The 19,505-nt window shown below is 43.9% G+C and overlaps 1 protein-coding gene across 1 annotated transcript in view; it reads right to left on the bottom strand.

Moving 5' to 3' along the window:
- b4galt6 (UDP-Gal:betaGlcNAc beta 1,4- galactosyltransferase, polypeptide 6) overlaps positions 1-18,051 on the bottom strand; it is a 68,340-nt gene extending 50,289 nt beyond the window's left edge. Inside the window, exon 1 of the mRNA XM_078541138.1 lies at positions 17,926-18,051. Within this exon, the coding sequence (XP_078397264.1) occupies positions 17,926-18,034 (109 nt within the window). The 5' untranslated portion in view covers positions 18,035-18,051. The remainder of the gene's footprint in view (positions 1-17,925) is intronic.
- Positions 18,052-19,505: the final 1,454 nt, after the last annotated feature.

Below are 19,505 nucleotides of genomic sequence, written 5' to 3' on the forward strand. Positions count from 1 at the left end.
AGTTACTGTTTTACCTCTCGCTTCATGTTTGAATAAGGGTTTAACGTTAACAGTTTTCCAATCCTCTTGGACTTTTTCAGAATCTAAGGATTCTTGGAAGATTACTACCAATGCATCCACTATCTCTGTAGCTACTTCCTTCAATATCAGAGGATGCAACCCATCAGGTCCAGGGGACTTATCGGCCTTTAGCGCCCATTTGTTTCCCTAGTACTTTTTCTCTAGTGATAGTTATTGTATTTATTTCCTCCCCAACTTTTGCCCCTTGATTATTTAGTACTTTTGGAATGCTATTAGTGTCTTCTGACATGAAGACCGATGCAAACTATTTATTCAACTCCTCTGCCATTTCTTGCTTCCCCATTATTATTTCCCCAGCCTCAATCTCTAAGGAGCCTATGTTCACCTTGACCTCTCTCTTCCTTTTTATATATTTAAAGAAGCTCATACTGTCCATTTTTATATTACTTGCCAGTTTACCCTCAAAGTTTATTTTCTCCCTCTATTATTTTTTGCTCATCTTTTGTTGGTTTTTAAAACCTTCCCAAAACTCTGGTTTACCACTAATCTTTGTCACATTGCATGTTTTTTCTTTCAATGTGATACTATCCATAACTTCCTCGGTTAACCATGGTTGGTTTATGCCCTTCCTAGAATCCTCCTTCCTCACTGGGATATATCTTTGTCCTGAGTCATGAACTATTTTCTTAAACGTCTGCCGTTGTTCATCAACCATCTTATCTGCTAAACTCCTTTCCCAGTCCAATCCAGCCAACTCTGCCCTCATTCCTTTGTAATTACCCTCATTTAAATTTTAGCACAGTTGTTTCTGCCCGAGTTTCTCGCTCTCAAACCGAATGCTAAATTCTACCATGTTATGGTCAACTGTTTCCTAGGGGATCTTTCCCTCTGAGATCATTAAACCTGCCTCATTACACATTACCAGATCCAAAATAGCCGGATCCCTGGTTGGATGCACAACATATTGTTCTAGGAAACTGTCCAGGATACACTCTATAAATTCTTGCTCGTGGCTACCTCTGCCATTTTGATTTCCCCAGTCTATAAGATGATTAAGTCACCCATGATTAATGTACTGCCTTTTTTACACGCCCTCATCATCTCCTGATTTATTCTCTGTCCTACAGTATAGCTACTGTTAGGGGGGCCTATAGACTACCCCCACCAGCATCTTCTTCTCCTTGTTATTTCTTACCTCCACCCACATGGGTTCTATATCTTCCGATCCAAGATCATTTCTGCTATTGTACTTATTCCATCTCGTACTAACAAAGATACCCCACCACCCTTTCCTTCCTGCCTGCCTGTCCTTTCAAAAATTCACATACCCCTGAATATTTAGTTCCCAGCTTTGATCTCCTTGTAACTATGTCTCTATAATGGCTATAAGATCACACCCAATAACCTTGTTTGTGCCGTTAATTCATTTATTTTGTTCCGAGTACTATATGCATTTAAGTAAAGTGCCATTAATTTTCCCTTTTTATAATTCTTCCCCCCTTGACTCTATTTGCTGCTGTTTTTTTATGTTTGTACACTCTGTTCCTTCCTGTCACACTCTGGGTGTGATTACCTAAATCTCTGTCCTGCAATGCTGCCATATCGTTTTGCTTTGTAAGCCTATGTATCTTCACTCCAGAACCCTCCCCCACCACCCCCCTCCCCAAAACCTCTATTTAGTAAAATGCTCCCTCTACAGCCCTAGTTATTTGATTCACCAGGACGCTGGTCCCAGCATGGTTCAAATGAAGCATGTCCCACCAGAACAGTTCCCTTCTACCCCTATACTGGTGCCAGTGCCCCATGAACTGGAACCCATTCCTCCCACAATCTTTGAAATACGCATTTAACTCCTTGACTTTATATACCCTATGTTATGGCACAGCTGATGGTAAATGCGGAGCTGTTCAAATCCCAAAGGGAAACTTGAAACAACTGCCACAACTTCTTGTGCATTCTGTATAAATTTCAAGATGTGTCTTGAATTCAGTGGCAATAAGACCACCAAGTCTTATAGGTTTTTACAAAGCTAGATTAAGCATTTATTAATAAGAGAAATTTTAAACACATATAGAGATCTACAAATTACTATGATAGATTCATTAGAGGATTTAGAAGTTAACTCCCAGTTACACTTTCATTAAGGCAACAGTAAGACACAGATTTTAAAAGACGCAGGCAAAGTGAGACACAATATCCTGAACTAGTCAAATTCAAAGTGAGTTTTCTTAATTTCAGTTCTTTGAAAACAGCAGCTTGAGGCATCGATGCTGAAGGCTTTTCACACTTGTTAGATCTTAAAAATGCCTACCCTTACACACAGCCTTTGCTCCTTTATACATATTTTCCCCTTTGAATGCAAATTCCCATTGTTTCACTATGTCTTTGGACTTTATATTTCTGAAAATAAAAATCTCTCATAGCACTAAGCTTTACCAGTAATCTTTGGGAAAAATAAACACAGTTTCTAAACTTTACCTGGCTAGGTGACGCATTTCACCCCTCCTTTGAAAACAATCTAGTCTGGTTTATTTAAACATGCAAATGCTCTTTTACATCTTACACTCTAAACTTCCCCAATGTTTATATCAAAGCCTTCAGACAAGCTGCCTTTAATCCAATTAAGACATGCGCATGTACACACGCACCCCTATTTTACAATAAATTCCAATCACATTATGGGAATTATATCTTCCTGTCACCCTATGCCAGTGTTCCTGTGGCTCAGGTTGTAATCCTGAGGTTATTACCTTGGGAGGTTCTGCTTTTTAATTTAGATCCTAACTGTTCAACTACTTTTAGCAGAACCTCCTTTTAGCATCGTTGGTACCAACATGGATGACGACAACTGGGTGCCTCCCCTCCCAGTCCAAGTTCCTCTCCAGCTCTGAGAAGGTGTCCTTAACCCAGGCACTGAGTAGGCAACATAGCCTTTGGAACTCGCTGCAGTGAACAGTATCTATTCCCCCTAATTATACTGTCACCTACCACTACTACGTTCCTATTTCCACCCCCCCCCATTTGAATGGCTCACCTTCCTTGCAGTTCCCTCATCTTCCCTGCAGTCCCCGCTCTTGTACACACAGCTTGCAAGAATTTCGTAACTGTTGGACAATTAGGGGCCGAGGCTCCTAGAAGGCTACCCCCAAGTTCACATACCTGCCTCATCTGCAGTCCCACCTTTCTATCCCTGATCACAGACCAAATTTGAATCTGTGGGGTGTGACCGCTTCCTGGAGCAAAGTGTCCAGGTAACTACCCCCTCCCTGATGTGGCGCAATGTCTGCAGCTCAGACTCCAGCTCCTTAACTTGGATCTGAAGTTTCTTGAGCTGCAAACAATTACTACAGATGTGTTTGCTCTGGATCACCTTGGTGTCCAGCAGCTCCCACATGCTGCAGCAGCAACACATCACCCATCCTGCCACCACTATTGTATTTTGCTTAATTAATTAATTAATTACTCTAGTATCCCTGCTGTTTACACTTGAAGGGTCCCCCACTCTTTACCTTTATTATAATTAATATTTTTTAAAAATCAGTATCAATCTCATACTTAACAAGTTATTTCTAAGAAACAGAAAAAAAGATTAGAGACCTAAACACAAACTTTACTTTTAAAGATTAGAAATACTCACCAATCAACTGCATTCTCGGCACTGATGTCACATTGTGGTTCGTGACATCACTTTGCCGCTAGTCTCACTGCAGGTAGGCCTCTCAATCTGCGCCTTTTATCCTCTCCTGCTCACCTCCCGTTCAAAATATACCATTTTGAGCCTCAGGAATAGAATAAGCTTTAATCACTTACCAGAAACTCACCAATCAACCAGTTTCTTCTCCTGTAACAGAGCAAGAATCAGTTCCTGGAGACTGAAAAAGTTTTGGCAAAAGCATAAGCTCCCGGCTCTCCTCTCGCTGCTTCAAACAGAGAAGCTCCTGGCTCTCCTCTCGCTGCTTCAAACAGTGAAGCTCCCGGCTCTCCTCTCGCTGCTTCAAACAGTGAAGCTCCCGGCTCTCCTCTCGCTGCTTCAAACAGTGAAGCTCCCGGCTCTCCTCTCGCTGCTTCAAACAGTGAAGCTCCCGGCTCTCCTCTCGCTGCTTCAAACAGTGAAGCTCCCGGCTCTCCTCTCGCTGCTTCAAACAGTGAAGCTCCCGGCTCTCCTCAGTCCACGTTGAAATGCAGGAAGACCATCGGCTTCGGCTGACAAGTGGCAAGTAACAATCATGCCACACAAGTGCCAGGCAATGACCATCGCCAACAAGAGAGAATTTAACCATTGCCCCTTGATATTCAATTATATTACCATCACTGAATCCCCCACTATCAACATCCTGGGGGTTACCATTTACCAGAAACTGAACTGGACTAGCCATATAAATACTGTGGCTACAAGAGCAGGTCACAGGCTAGAAATCATGCAGTGAGTAACTCATCTCCTGACACCTCAAAGCCTGTCCACCATCTACAAGCACAGGTTAGGAGTGTGATGGGAATGCTCTCCACTTGCCTGGATGAGTGCAGTTCCAACAACACTCAAGAAGATTGACACCATCCAGGACAAAGCAGTCTACCTGATTGGCACCCCATCTACAAACATTCACTCCCTCCACATGCACAGTAGCAGCAGTGTGCATCATCTACAAGATGCACTGCAGCAACTCACCAAGCCTCCTTAGACAGCACCTTCCAAACCCACAACCACCACCATCTAGAAGGGCAAGGACAGCAGATCCATGGTAACAAAACCACATGGAAATTTCTCTCCAAGCCACTCACCATCCTGACTTGGAAATATATCACTGTTACTTCACTGTCACTGGGTCAAAATCCTGGAAGTCCCCCCCGACAGCATTGTGGGTGTACATGCACCACAGGGACTGCAGCGGTTCAAGACAGCTCATCACCACCTTCTCAAGGGCAATTAAGGATGGGCAATAAATAATGGCATAGCCAGCAATGCCCAAATTCCATGAATGAATTAGCAAAAATAATAAATAAATACTCATGGACCCCAATCTGGGTTTTAAAATCCATATCGCATCCATCACAAGACCACTTACACCCACCTCCAAAGTGATGCCTGGTTTCACTTCTTGATTCTGAATCTCATACACAGAAGATTCATGTTTTTGCCATTTTGATTCCCAATTGCTGGTCTGGTCAGCTTCACATTGTCCTACTCTGTAAACTTCAGGTTATCCTATTCTGGCGCTAAATCTTGCTCATCCATCATTCCTATTCTTGCTTATCTACATTGGCTCCCAGTCCACAAAAAAACAGTCTAAGATCATATTTAAATCCTGTCCCTCTCCCTTATCCCTTCACCCTCCTCCAGCACAACAGATTAGTGGTCCCAACCCCTCACCACCCCTTTACCCCCTGCCCATCACAAGAACTCTCCAATTCTCTGAATCTGGCCTCTTGAGCATGACCCTCCCTTGTCTTCACCATTGGTGTCTGCACTTTCTGCCATCTAGGCCCCATGCTCTGAAATTCTGAAATTGCCCCTCTAAACCCCACCACCTGACCAGTCTGCTTCATCTCTTAAAATCTGCCTTAAAACCAACCAACTTCAAACTATGGACACCCAACATCTGTTTCTTTGACTCAGTGACCATATTTGTCCAATTATGCCTCTAAAGGACCTTTGGATGCTTTCTGACTATAAGTTAAAATGTTACTTAAAGAAACTCAAGTTGTTGTTACTGCTGTATTACCTTCTATCTTGGTTACTCTAATGCACAATTTGCTGTCCTTTGATCCTCCATAAACTACAATTTGCCCAAATTATCCTGTCAAAGTCCAACTCAACCATCACCTCTTCCCTAGTGAAAAAACAGAAATGCTGGACAAATTTAGCAGGTCTGACAGCATCTGTGGAGACAGAAACAGAGTTGATGTTTCAAGTCTGTATGACCCTTAAAGCTACAGAGAAGTAGAAATGTAATGAAATTTCCAATTTGCTTCCAATTTCCACCCCTCTATCACCTTCACATGGTCCATCTCCGACACTTCCCTCCCCTTCCTTGACCTCTGTGTCTCCATTTCTGGTGACAGACTGTCCACCGATATGCATTACAAGCCCATCGACTCCTAGCTACCTCGACTACAGCTCCTCACACCCTTCTTCCTATAAGGACTCCATCACATTCTCTCAGTTCCTTTGCCTCTGTCGCATCTGTTCCAATGATGTCACTTTTCAAAACGACGCTTCTGACATGTCTTCCTTCTTCCTTAACTGAGGTTTCCCATCCAGTGTGGCTGAAAGGGCCCTCAACCATATCTCCACCCTCACACCTTCCTCTCCCTCCCAGAACCATGATAGGGTCTCCCCTGTCCTCGCTTTTTTTTTTACCCCACCAGCCTCTGCATTCAAATGGTCATCCTCCGCTATTTTTGCCAACTCCAGCATGATAGCACCACCAAGCACATCTTCCCCTGACCCCACCGCCCGCCAACCGCCCCCCCCCCCCCCCCCCCCCCCACTCCACCCCCCTCCCCCCTCCCCCGTCAGCATTCCGTAGGGACCGTTCCCTCCGGGACACCCTGGTTCACTCCTCCATCACCCCCAACACCTCATCCCCTTTCCATGGCAACTTGCCATGCAATCACAGAAGGTGCAACACCTGCTCCTTTACCTCCTCCCTGTCCAAGGGCCCAAACACTCCTTTCAGATGAAGCAGCACCTCAGTTGCACCTCCTTCAATTTAGTCTACTGCATTTGCTGCTCCCAATGCAGTCTCCTCTACACTGGAGGGGCTAAACGCAGACTGGGTGACCGCTTTGCGGAACACCTTCGGTCTGTCCACAAGCATGACCCAGCCCTTCCTGATGCTTGCCATTTCAAGACACCATCCCGCTCTCATGCCCATATCTCCATCCTTGGCCTGCTGCAATGTTCCAGTGAAGACAATGCAAACTGGAGGAACAGTGCCTCATCTTCCAATTAGGCACTTTACAGCCTTCCAGACTTAATATTGAGTTCAACAACTTCAGGACATGAACTCTCTCCTCTATCTTCACCCCCTTTTTCAAAATTCATTTTTATTTTTTTATCCACATATTTTTATTCATTGTTTTATCCCCATTTCTATCCCATTTTCAATCCCTTCCTCCCTCCCCCCCCACCGCCAACTCCACAAGGACGATCTGATACTTGTTCATGTTGTTCTTTTCAGAGTGCTTACCCTTGTTCTGCTATTATCACATTCTGCTTTCTTACCTTTGCCACTATCAGCACTTTTTTTCACCCTTATCACTACCATTAACACACCCTTTGTCCTTTTGTCCATGACATCTTTGTCAATCTCTCTTTTGCCCCCACCTATCACTGGCCTTCTATCCAGCTTCACCTGCTCCACCCCCCTTAAACAATATAACTTTTATCATATTTCTACTTCACTGTAGCTCTGAAGAAGGGTCATACGGACTCAAAACTTCAACTCTGTTTCTCTCTCCACAGATGCTGTCAGGCCTGCTGAGTTTTTCCAGCACGTTGTTTTTGCTTCAGATTTCCAGCATCCGCAGTATTTTGCTTTTACATCTTCCTCAGTAACCTGTACAGGCTCCTTGTCCTTCAATGCATTAATCCTTGTCTCTAAAATCCTCAATATCCTTGCCAGATCCTATCCGTGGAATATGCTTCAGCGTTATTTCCTGTTCCCAACAACCATTCTTTGACGTCTCCTTTAACCCCACAATTGATCACTAGAATATAACTGCAGCTTAAAGTTAGAAAGCCTGTACAACTGCTTGCTTTTGCATCAGGATCATTCTTGAATTGTTTCCTTTCCTAGGGTTGATATGGCAGTTTTTTAAGCATTTAGTCAACTTTTGCTAGTTTTCTAAGTTGGCAGATATACGTACACAAATATTACCTACACATCAATTCCCCCAAGAGAGGAAATATCTTCTCAGCATCTACCTGTCGAGCTCTCCCAGAATCTTATATGTTTCAATAGGATCACCTCTCGTTCTTCTAAACTCCAATGAGTATAGGTCCAACCTGCTCAACCTTTCCTCTTAAGACAATCCCTTCATCCCAGGAATCAGCCTCATGAACATTCTCTCATGCCTGCAATGCAATCCCTCCTTAAATAAGGAGACCAAAACTGTACACAGTACTCTAGATGTGGTCTCACCAGAGCCCTATAAATTAGTAGCAAGATTTCTCTACTTTTATACTCTATCCCCCTTGCAATAGAGGCCAACATTCCATTTGCTTTCCAAATTACAAGCTGCATCAGCATGCTAACTTTGAGATTCATGTACAAGCTCACCCAGATCCCTCTGTACCGCAGCATTCTGCAGTCTCTATTTAAATAACATTCTGCTTTTCTATTCTTCCTGCCTCACATTAGACTCCATCTAATTTTTTTTTCCCCACTCACCTAACACATCTATATTCCTTTGCAGGCTGTGTCCTCCTTGCAACTTGCTTTCCCACCTATCTTTTTATTGTAGCCGAATTTGCTGATGATATACTCTACCTTCACCCAAGTCATTAATATAGATTGCACATAATTGAGGGCCCATCGGTTTGACATGTCACTAAAATCAATGTCATGTGGACAATGATAGTTCCCCAATATCCCCATGTTACACAAAGTTTTGCGCAGGCTACTACCAGGGTCTTTGTTCAGAATGGCGACAACTTGTCCATTAAGCTGCGTAACACAATGTCTCAATGATGAGAAAGAGTGGCAGCAGAGAAGGAAAGAAAAGGAAGCAAATCTTGAACTCCAGATCCGACTACCTCATCCTGCTCCATGTGCCCAAAGATCTCTGGGTCGAGAATCAGCCTGTTGAGTTACATGAAGGCTCGTGGCAGAAACTCAAGCCTGAGCAGACATCTTTGAGTTGAGGGACAGACAACAATGATGACGATTGTTGCTACATGAATCAAAACCCATTTCTCCCACACCAGTCTTCAAGTCACACATTCAACTCTCTGATCTTGTTTACCTTTTGCCAATTTGATCATGACTTAGTTGGCAATCCAGAGACTACTGCTTTTTAATTTATCCCCTAGCTGCTCACACTCCCTTAACAAAACCTCTTTTTTAGTCCTACCTATGTAGTTGGTACCTATGTAGGCCAAGGCAACTAGATTCTTCCCCTTCCACTCGAGCCCCAAGGAGATGTCCTCAACCATGGTACCAGGCAAGCAACACTGCCTTCGGGACTCAAGCTCCTAGCTGCAGAAAACAACATCCATCCCCTTAACTATACTGTCCCTACTACTATATTCTTTTTTATTCCCTCTGTGCCCCTCTGTTCCATGGTTCTGAGGTTAGTTTGCTCATCCTCCCTCTTATCATCCTGCTCTTATCCATACAAGTTGCAAGAATCTTGTATCTGTTAGACAACTGCAAGGGGCAAGGCTCCTCCGCTGCTACCTTCTGGGTCCACATACCGGCCTCGCTCGTAATCATACTCTCCTGTCCCAAATCCCAGGTCAAATCTGAAGTACTTAACCTAAGGAGTGTGACTGCATCCTGGAACCAAGTGTCCAAGTAACCATCTTCCATTCTGGTGCAGAGTCCGGACTCCAACTCATCAACGTAAGATAAAGCTGTATGTTGTCAATGTACATGTGGGAACAGTCACTGTGGTCAAGATTTCCCTGTTGGCTTTTGAAAGCTGCCGTCAGGCTTCAGAGGAGAGGGTGAGGAGGGTGTCATACTGTTTGGGTAACAGTCACTGAATGTTATTTTCTCCAGAGTGGCTAAGTGATGGCCAGAGGCCTTCCAGCTTGGAAGCAGCAGCAGCGGCAGACTGTAGTGGCAGGTAAGTGAGGGAAAAGGTGCTTCAAAATGGATGTACCATTTCTCCAATTTCAAACTTAAAAAATGGCTTTTGCAGCCATGGATGTGGGGGGAAAGTGCCTCTGCAGAGGGCTGTTGCTGTATCCAGGCAAGCAGAGAGGGCCTCTAAGCCTGCCTGGAGTACTGCCCCCGTGTCCCCCCGCCCACCCCAACTCACCAGGAGGCTACATTCAGGAAGCTAAAACATCTCCTAATGCCTCCGGGAACTTGGAGGTCAGCTCCATTAACAGGCCATTAATTGGGAAAACCGGTTACCTCCTGCTTGCAGGTGCGTAATCATATCACATCACCCACATCCCACTCCTGGAAAAATGACCTGGTACGCGATGGAGTTGGGAAACTGGAACGCAGGCTGGCAGCGTAAAATTCCCCACATCCCACTCCTGGAAAAATGACCTGGCACGCGATGGAGTTGGGAAACTGGAACGCAGGCTGGCAGCGCAAAATTCCCCATCCGCCTCTGTCCCGGACCCAGTGTGTTTTTGGATGATGTTGCCATGGAGCACCACGTAGATGAGAAATAAAATAGATCGTTGGGTGGCACCAGATTTAACAACCAGGGAGCAAGAAGAGAAGCCAGAACAGGTTTCTGACTATGATTAGATAGAAATGGAATCAGGCTAGTGCAGTCCTACCCTGTTGGATAATGGTGGAGACTCCAAAAGAGGATGGTGTGACAGGTCAGGGAGGATGAGGAGGAATAGTTTTGAAAGGCAGCCAGACATTGAAGGAGTTTGGAGAAAAAAAGAAAGAGGTTGGAGAAGGAGTGGTAGTTTGCAAGGACAAAGGGGTCAAGGTTTGGTTTCTTTAAGGAATGGATGATGACAGCAAATTTGAAAGAAAGACACACAACTGAAGAGAGACAACCATTAAGGGCCAGGAAGGGATGTTGGGTGGTCAGTTGTTCAGTGGGAAGAGAGTCAAAGCAGCAGGAGATAGGTTTCATTGACAAGGTGAGTGCAGAGAGGGAACAAGGGGAGATAGGAGAGAAACTAGGGTGGTGCATGTTCAGGCCTAGAGCAAGGGAGAGTCTTAGAGGAAGGTCAGCCTTGTGAGCTAGAAAATAAAAAGCGGAGAAGTCAGGTGTGAGGTAGAGGTTTTCAAAGTTATGAAGGACTATGATAGATCTTTTCTGCTGAGCAATGACACAGAAATGAGAGGGTACAAATTAAAGGGGAATGTTAGAAATGTTTTTGCAGAGGGAATGATTAAACTTCCAAATTACCTGGTAAAGAAAAAGGAATTATATAGTTGTTTGAAAAAATAGGAAAATTAAAAGGATGTCTAGGAAGCAAGCAAAAGAGTGGGATTAAAGTAGATGATTATATTAAATGATATCTGTTGGATCTGTGAGTTTCCAGTAAATAAATTTGCTACCATATGGATTGACTGGCCATGTGCAGAGCTGGGGTGGGGGGGTGGCGGGGAGGAGAGGGGGATAAAGAAGATCAATTCCATCCTAATCACACAGTATATATCATTGCCACCAATAATTACAACAGTATTGAAACTGTTGTGATAGCACAGAAGCCAGATTGATGGTATTGGCAACTGCCAACATAAGAAATGAGAGAAGTTGAGTGCAAATAACACACTTCAGAAACTTGGAACCGCACAATGGAGGTGAAGTGAGAGTTAAAAGCTGGAGGAAAGGTAAAGGATGGACTTGCAAAAAGTCCAGCATTTTTGGTACAATGTCAGAGGGCAGTGAATTCTTAATGATATTGATAAACACTGGGCCAAGGAGTGGTAGAAACAGGAACCGATTCTGGAAGTGGCTGGGTGGGGTGCGGGTGGGTGGTGGGAGTGGAGATTGCTTTATCCTTTTATGGGATGTGGGCATCATTGGTCAGGCAAGAAAGTATTGCCTATCCCTAATTGCCCTTGAACTGTGTGGCTTGCTAGGCTATTTCAGAGGGCAGTTAAGAGTCAACCACATTACCTATATTTGCCTGCATTGCTGTTGGTCTGGAATCACATGTAGGCAGCTGGCAGATTTCCCTAAAGTACATTAGTGAATCAGATGGGTTTTCACAAACTATCATTGATGATAGTTTCATGGTCACTATTACCAAAACCAGGTTTCAATTCCCACCAACTCCTGTGGGATTTGAACCCATGTCCCCAGGGCATCAACCTGGGCCTCAGGATTATTAGTCCAGTGACATTAGCACACCGCCACTTTCTCCCCCCTCAGGTTAAGGTAATGGATCTTAAGGAGTGTGGTGAGGGCCAGAGTGGGGTGTGGGGGTGGAGAGGGCCGCAAGAAAATATTTGGAGGAGAAAGCTGGGATAGCAGACAGTAGAGCAAGGGAAACATGTGGCTGCTTGTATTAGTTTTGGAAATGAAGAAATCCATGAGCTCTTTACATTTAATATAAAATGTAAAGATGGCAGAATTTTGGAAGAGGGATGCTGAAGGAAGCTGTTTATGTTGGAATGGGGAGAACGTGAAGGGGATGGTTTTCTTACTTTCCGAGATAACACTGGAATAGGAGCTGGTTTCTGTAGATGAGAGACATTACATCAGTAATCAAAACTCAGCTGGATGGACATATTGCAGAAAGGAAAGTTAAAATCACAAGTCTCCTTTACCCATAAAATTCAGAGGCAAGCTGGGTTAATAGGGGAGCTTGCCAATTTTCATAATTAAAATACGGGTTAATTCACATGTTGGGCCAAATGGCTTCCTGCGCTGTAACCATTATGTCTGTACCAGCTCTCGGAATGAGCAACTCACCTAGTACCATTCCCCTGCCTTTGCCCCAATAACCCTGCACATTCTTCCTTTTCAGATAATAGTCTAATTCCCTTTTGAATGCTTCAATTGAATCTTTCATGAGTGAGAACAGTTTTTTTCTGTCTACTCTGTCCGGACCCCTCATGATTTTGAATACCTCCTTCAAATCTCCTCTCAACCCTCTTTTCTCATTGGAGAACAGTCCTAACTTCTCCAATATATCTTCATAACTGAAGCTCCTCCTTGCTGGAACCATTTTTATGAATCTTTTCTGCACCCACTCTAAGGCCTTCACATCCTTCCTGAAGTGCAGCATCCAGAACTAGATATAATGCTCCAACTGTGGCCAAAATATTGACTTATACATATTCAACATAACCTCCTTGCTCTTGTACCCTTTGACCCTGTTAATAAAGCCTAGGATACTGTATGCTTTATTAACTGCTCTCTCAACCTGTCTTGCCACCTTCAATGATTTATGCACATATGTACCCAGATCCCTCTGCTCCTCCTTCCCATTTAGAGTTGTACCCTTTATTTTACATTGTCTCTCCATGTTCTTCCTATCAAAATGATTCACCCCACACTTCTCTGTATTGAACTTCATCTGCTACCTGTCTGCCCATTCCACCAACTTGTCTATGTTCTTTTGAAGTTCTACACTATCCTTCTCACAATTCACAAGTTTATCATCTGCAAACTTTGAAATGGAAGCCCGTACGCCAAGGCCTAGGTCATTAATATATGTCAGCAAAAGCAAGGATCCCAACACTGACCCCTATGGAACTCCCACTACAAACCTTCCTCCAGCAGGAAAAACATCCATTAGCCACTACTTTCTCGTTTCTTGTCTCAGCCAATTCTGTATCCATCTTGCTACCGTTCCGTTTATTCCATGAGCTATAACTTTGCTCACAAGTCTGATTTGTGGCACTATATCAAACACCTTTTGAAAGTCCATGTACACCACAGCAACAATATTATTCTCATTAACCCTCTCTGCTACCTCCTCAAAAAACTCAGCAAGTTAGTTAAACATGATTTACCCTTAAGAAATCCATGCTGACTTTCCTCAATTAACCCACATTTGTCCACGTGTCTATTATTTTTATTCCGAGTTATTGTTTCTAGAAGTTTCCCCACCATTGAAGTTAAAGTGACTGGCTTTTAATTGTTGGGCTTATCTTTACACCCTTTTTTGAACAAGGGTGTAAAGTTTGCAATTCTCCAATCCTTTTGGACCACACCTGAGCCTAAGGAAGACTAAAAATTATGGCCAGCGTCTCCGCAATTTCCACTCTCAATTCCCTTAGTAGCTGTGGATGCATCCCATTCTGGGCTGAACATGCAGAAACCACATTTTCAAAGGATATCTATGATTTTAAAAGCTCTCAAATTATTGAAACTGCATTCCAGAAATAATAAGCTATTCAGCAGTTTAAAATAAAGAACTAGCTTCAAAACAGCGAAACATGTATAGGTTCTATGGGCCTCCCCTGGTAAATGTGGAAAAGAAGCAACATAAAGTGGGATTATTGGCAATGAATCAAATGTATCCAGCAAAAGGAATCAGGGAGGTACTGGGATACAGTCAGCAGTATCTAAATAGAAACAAATTATTTTGTATGCTTGTACAACTTGTTAATGTGGTATATTTGAAACACTGTGATCTTGAATACTTCAATTTCAAAAGAACATTGATGTACAATGTGGCAGTTTGAAGAACAGCCATAAATCCAAGTTCCTGAGCTGTATTTCAAGACAGCCACACCAGAATTTAAGCAAAATGAAGTCTCGTAACCTAAAATTAAAGTAGAAAATGCTGGACCAACACAATGAGTCAGTCAGCACTTGAAATAGAAATCATGACGAGACCCTTCGAAATATCTAAATGAGTCATTCAAAATATTAAAATTTCACAGAGGTGAACTTATTTCAACTGGATGAGTAATTCAAATGGCAATGGCTTAGTTTAACAAGATACATGGATAACATTGATCAGAATACATAGGTTATTTAAGTTAAACTGCGAACACACAGTTAGAAACTACATGCATATAACTAACCAGTCTCGACTGAGCTGTAAGGTGTACTGCTGTATCAGCAGTTTTGTTTAATTTGATGGGTCAGGGAGTTATCTTTTTGGAAATTTGGTTAATAGCCTCTTTCAAAGAAATTAAATTATTGATTATAATCTATAACACCGTAACTGTTGGGAACTGGCACAATCAACTTTTTCCCCCATTTTCCACATATTTGTTTGTTACAACAACTAGAAACCAAAGAAAAGAACTTGCACTTATTACACAGGATTGCGTAGGATATACTGCACAAAAACAGGCCATTTGGTGCAACTTGTTCATCTCCACTCAAACTTCCTCCCATCTTTTCTCATCTAAATCTACTATTGTAACCCTCTCTTCCCTTCTCCTATATGCTCATCCAAATTTCCTTTAAAATATATCTATTTCATTTACTTCAACTGCTCCCGTCACAGTGAGTTCCACTTTCTCACCACCTTCTGGGTAAAGAAGTTTCTTCTGAATTCCCAAATGGACTTCTTGGTGATTATCTTATATTGATGGTCTCTAGTTTTGCTGTATTCACTCTATCAAAACCTTTCATCATTTTAAAGACCTCTATTAGGTCACCACTCAGCCTTCTTTTTCTCCCCCAAGAGAGAACAGACACAACTTGTCAATCCCTTCCTGATATAAAATCCTCGTATTCCTTGTATTAACCTTGTAAAATTTCTCCGCACCCTCCCCATTGCCTCTATATCCTTTTTATGCAGCACCTTCCATAAGTTCAGGATGTCCCAAAGCATTTCACAACCAATGATGTACATTTGAAGTGTAGTCACTGTTGTAGAAAAACACAACAGCCAATTAATGCACAGCAAGGTTCCACAAACAGCAACAAGACAATGATCAATCTGTTTTTAATGATGGCTGAGGGATAAATGTTGGCCTGGACACTGGGGAGGAGAAGTCCACTTGTTCTTCTTAGTAATGCCACATCAACATAAGAGGGCAGACAGTGTAATGTCCCATCCAAAAGATGTCATCTCTGAGTACTTCCTCAGTATTGCACTGAAGTGTCTGCCTAGAATTGCAAATGTTACTGCTTTTTTTTTTGAACAAGGATGTAAGGATAAGCCCAGCAACTAGGGATCAGTCAGTTTAATCTCGGTCATGGGAAAGCTATTAGAAACTATAATATGGACTAAATTAATAATCCCTTAGACAAAAGCATATTAATTAATGGAAGCCAGCATGGATTTGTTAAGGACAAATTGTGTTTAACTAACTTGCCTGAACTTTTTGATGAGGTAACAAAGAGGGTTGATGAGGGCAATGCAGTTGATGTGGTGCACATGGACTTCCAAAAGGCATTTGATAAAATGCCACATTACAGGCTCATGGAATAAAAGGGACAATATAGCAAAACGGATAAGAAATTGGCTGAGTGACAAGAAAGTAGAGGTGAAAGTTTGCTTTTCGGGCTGGAGGAAGCTTTACAGTGGCGTTCCCCAGGGGTCGGTGTTAGGACCCGTGCTCTTCCTGATATATATTAGTGATCTAGACTTTGGTGTGCAGGGCACAATTTCAAAATTTGCTGATGACACGAAACCTGGAAGTATCGTATACTGTGAGGGGGAGCAGGTTCGAGACTTCTGCACCCATTTCTTTTAGTGATATACTTCAAGAGAACATAGGCTGTTGGAATGGGGAGACATGTGGCATATGAAATTTAATGCAGAGAAGTGCTAAGCGATTTATTTTGATAGGAAGAATGAGGAGAGGCATTGTTTAAAAAAAGGGTACAATTCTAAACAGGGTGCAGGAGCAGAAGGACCTGGGTATACAATGATTTGTGCACTTAAAAGTGGCAGGACAGGTTGAGAAAGTGGTTGAGACATATGGGATCCAGGGCTTCATCAATAGAGGCATAGAGTACAAAAGCAAGGAAACTATGGTGAACCACTGGTTCAGCCTCAGCTAGAGTATTGTATCTAATTCTGAGCACCGCGTTAGGATGGTTGTGAAGGTTTCGGATAGGGTGAAAAGAAAAGAATTACGAGGATGGTTCCTCAGATGTGGGCCTTCAGTTATGTGGGAAGATTTGGAGAGCTTGGGCTGTTCTCTTGAGAGAACGTTTGATAGAGGTGTTCAAAATCATGAGGGGTCTGAACAGGATAGGAAGAAACTGTTTCCATTAGCAGAAAGGACAGGGAGGGAGGCAGTCGAGAAATGGAGGGCACTGACTTAAGGTGATTGTCTTTGGTTCTTCAGCCAACGTGAGGACAAACGTTTTTTTAAAAAAAAAAGCACATGGAAAGCACTGCCTGAGAGTGTGATGGAGGCAGTTTCAATTGTGGCTTTCAAAAAGGGAAGTGGACAATTATGTGAAGAGAAAAGAATTGCAGAGCTACGGGGGAGTGGAATTAGCCGAGTTACCCTTGCAGAGAACCGACATGACTATCATGGGTCAAAAGGCCTCCTTCTGTGCTATAACCATTCTACGATTCTAGATCACAAAGGTTTATATACTGCAGTATTTGAGCACATTTCAGAAATGTCATTTTGGCATGGACCAGCCCCGTTCGCAATGCCAACTGAAAGCACCGTTGGCTGTTGTGAAGCATCTTGGAGAATGCTAATCATTCAGTGCAGCACAAACCCTGCAGACAGCGAGCAGCCAGGAATTATAGGAAAAGACAACAGCCATCACACACAAACTGGTCTTGTTATGACCTTTCAATAAATTCAATATGTTTTACCACGTCCCTCATGGCCCCAACACCACCTGACATTTCTCCCCCCCCCCCCATAGACGAAGAAGGGCGAAACAACAGCAAAAGCCAGAGCCAGACATTGGCATAAGCCAATTCACAAAGAAGCTATCGATCCACAAGTGATCTCAGCTCCAGGTCCAGAACCATCAGGGATCACCACCTTGTCAGTAAAGTACCAGGGCTCGATTTCACTCAGGTGGCTGGATACAAATAAAAATCATCTGTGTTTCCCCTGCAGTACACTTAGTAACAATGTAAAATACCTGTCATGTATCTCACATAGTAATCGTCTGCCCAAATGACATGAATCTTGACAACAGGACCCACAACTGCGAGGGCCCTCAGTGAAAATGGGATCATTTCAAGCCAAGAACTTGTATGGAACAAGCTTGGGCAAGTTGAAGAGATTGGAGGGTTTAACCTCACTCAACTCTGACCATTTTTTTTTGTTGTTTTTTTTTAAAAAAAAAGAACTACAAACCGAACTGCTTCGCGCTGCTGATTTATAAAAACACTGCTGGAGCTCAGTTTCTTACCTATTCCAGGCGCCACATAGATGAAGTACAGGCATGATGTAGACAGGGAGAAGAAGAAGATGAAGGCGAAGAAGGAACGGTTGGAAACACGCAGGACTTTCTTCAACATCCTGATGGTTAATTTTAATGGGGAGGTGGGTGGGGAGGGGGGGAGAAAACAATATAAAAAGGCGATTTCCACCCACCACCACCACCACCCCCCAAAAGAATGGGGCTCTTTTCAAATCCAAAAGAGAGCGACATGCACCATTAAATAAAAAGTGGTGGGTCGAATGAGGGAAGAGTTAAAAATGCAGATAATGTGGCTCTGCAAGAGGCAGCAGCAATAGCAGCATCTTCATCCTGCTTTGCTTTGCCCTCCTCTCCCTCTCCTCTGTCTCTCCTCTCCCTCCCTCCCTCGCTGCTTCAAGCCAGTCAGGCAAATGGAGGTCGGTCCTTTGGTGGGGGGGGGGGGGGGGGGAAGGAGGAGAGTCGAAGGCGAAATCTTGGGAGATCTTCCCAAATTCAAAACCGTTTTTTTTTTCAAAAAAAAAACGAACAACCATCCAGAATAAATTCCCGGGGAAGCTTCCTCTTCCGCCCCCCCCTTTTGGCTCCCTCTCTCTCCGGGGAGGGGAGGGGGAAGGTGAGAGAGAGAGGGAAGGCAAGGAAATGGTTAATGGGGGATGTTCGGTGGGTGTGTTTAGCTGCTGGTGGTGGTGGGGGGGGGGGATGGGAAAGGGGCGGTGGTGGTGATGAGACAGAGGGAGGGAAGGAGGGGTTGGAGGGGAGGGTCGGAAGCCGGTCGCCATGGAGATCTGATGAGCCAATGATCTCACAGAGCAGGCTCGAGTCCTCCCCCCCCCCCCCCCCCCCCCCCCACCCCCCTCCGCGACAAGCCTTTCCCTTTCTCCCCGCCGCGCGCTGACGTAGAAGCCGTTTGTTTCGGTTTGTTTTGAATGGAGCGGCGCGAGAGGGAGGGGAGGAGGGAGGGGGGGAAGGGGGTGGTCTACGCGCTGACGTCCGGGAGGTCCCACATGCTGGACAGGTGACGTGAGCTCCTGCGCGCCGAACGCGATGACGTCCAAAGGCCCCTGTTGTAGAGTCGTACGGAACTCGAAACGTTAACTCTGTCCTCCTCTCCGCAGATGCTGTCAGACCTGCTGAGTTTTTCCAGCTATTATTATTTTTTGTTTTTGCTTTGGATTTCCAGCATCCGCAGTTTTTTTTTTGCTTTTTGTCCGAAATGCCTGCCCACTGAACGTGGTGACGTCAGCCCCCCGCCCCCCAGGTGGCCTCGCGTGCTCACGTCCTCAAAGCCGGGACGCTGAGGTAAATTGGTCCGTTGGCGGTTGGCGATCGTCGCCGCCGTCGTCCAGTGGTGGGGGGTTACGCAGTCATTTCGATAATAGTTGTCATTTGCTTGGAAATGAAAACCCTTACTATTTTTAATTGAGATCTGTGATCATTTTTTTCTATGTGTGCAGATTTTGAGGTAATATTTTTGTTGCATCAGCTCCTTGCTGGTGCTCCTCCCGCATATCTGCTCACTGCTATTTATTTCCAGCGAATCTATTGGAGACAGATCAGGATTCATGGCA

This window comes from Cetorhinus maximus, chromosome 4 (assembly GCF_964194155.1).
Source record: "Cetorhinus maximus chromosome 4, sCetMax3.hap1.1, whole genome shotgun sequence".
In the NCBI taxonomy this organism is placed as follows: Eukaryota; Metazoa; Chordata; class Chondrichthyes; order Lamniformes; family Cetorhinidae; genus Cetorhinus; species Cetorhinus maximus.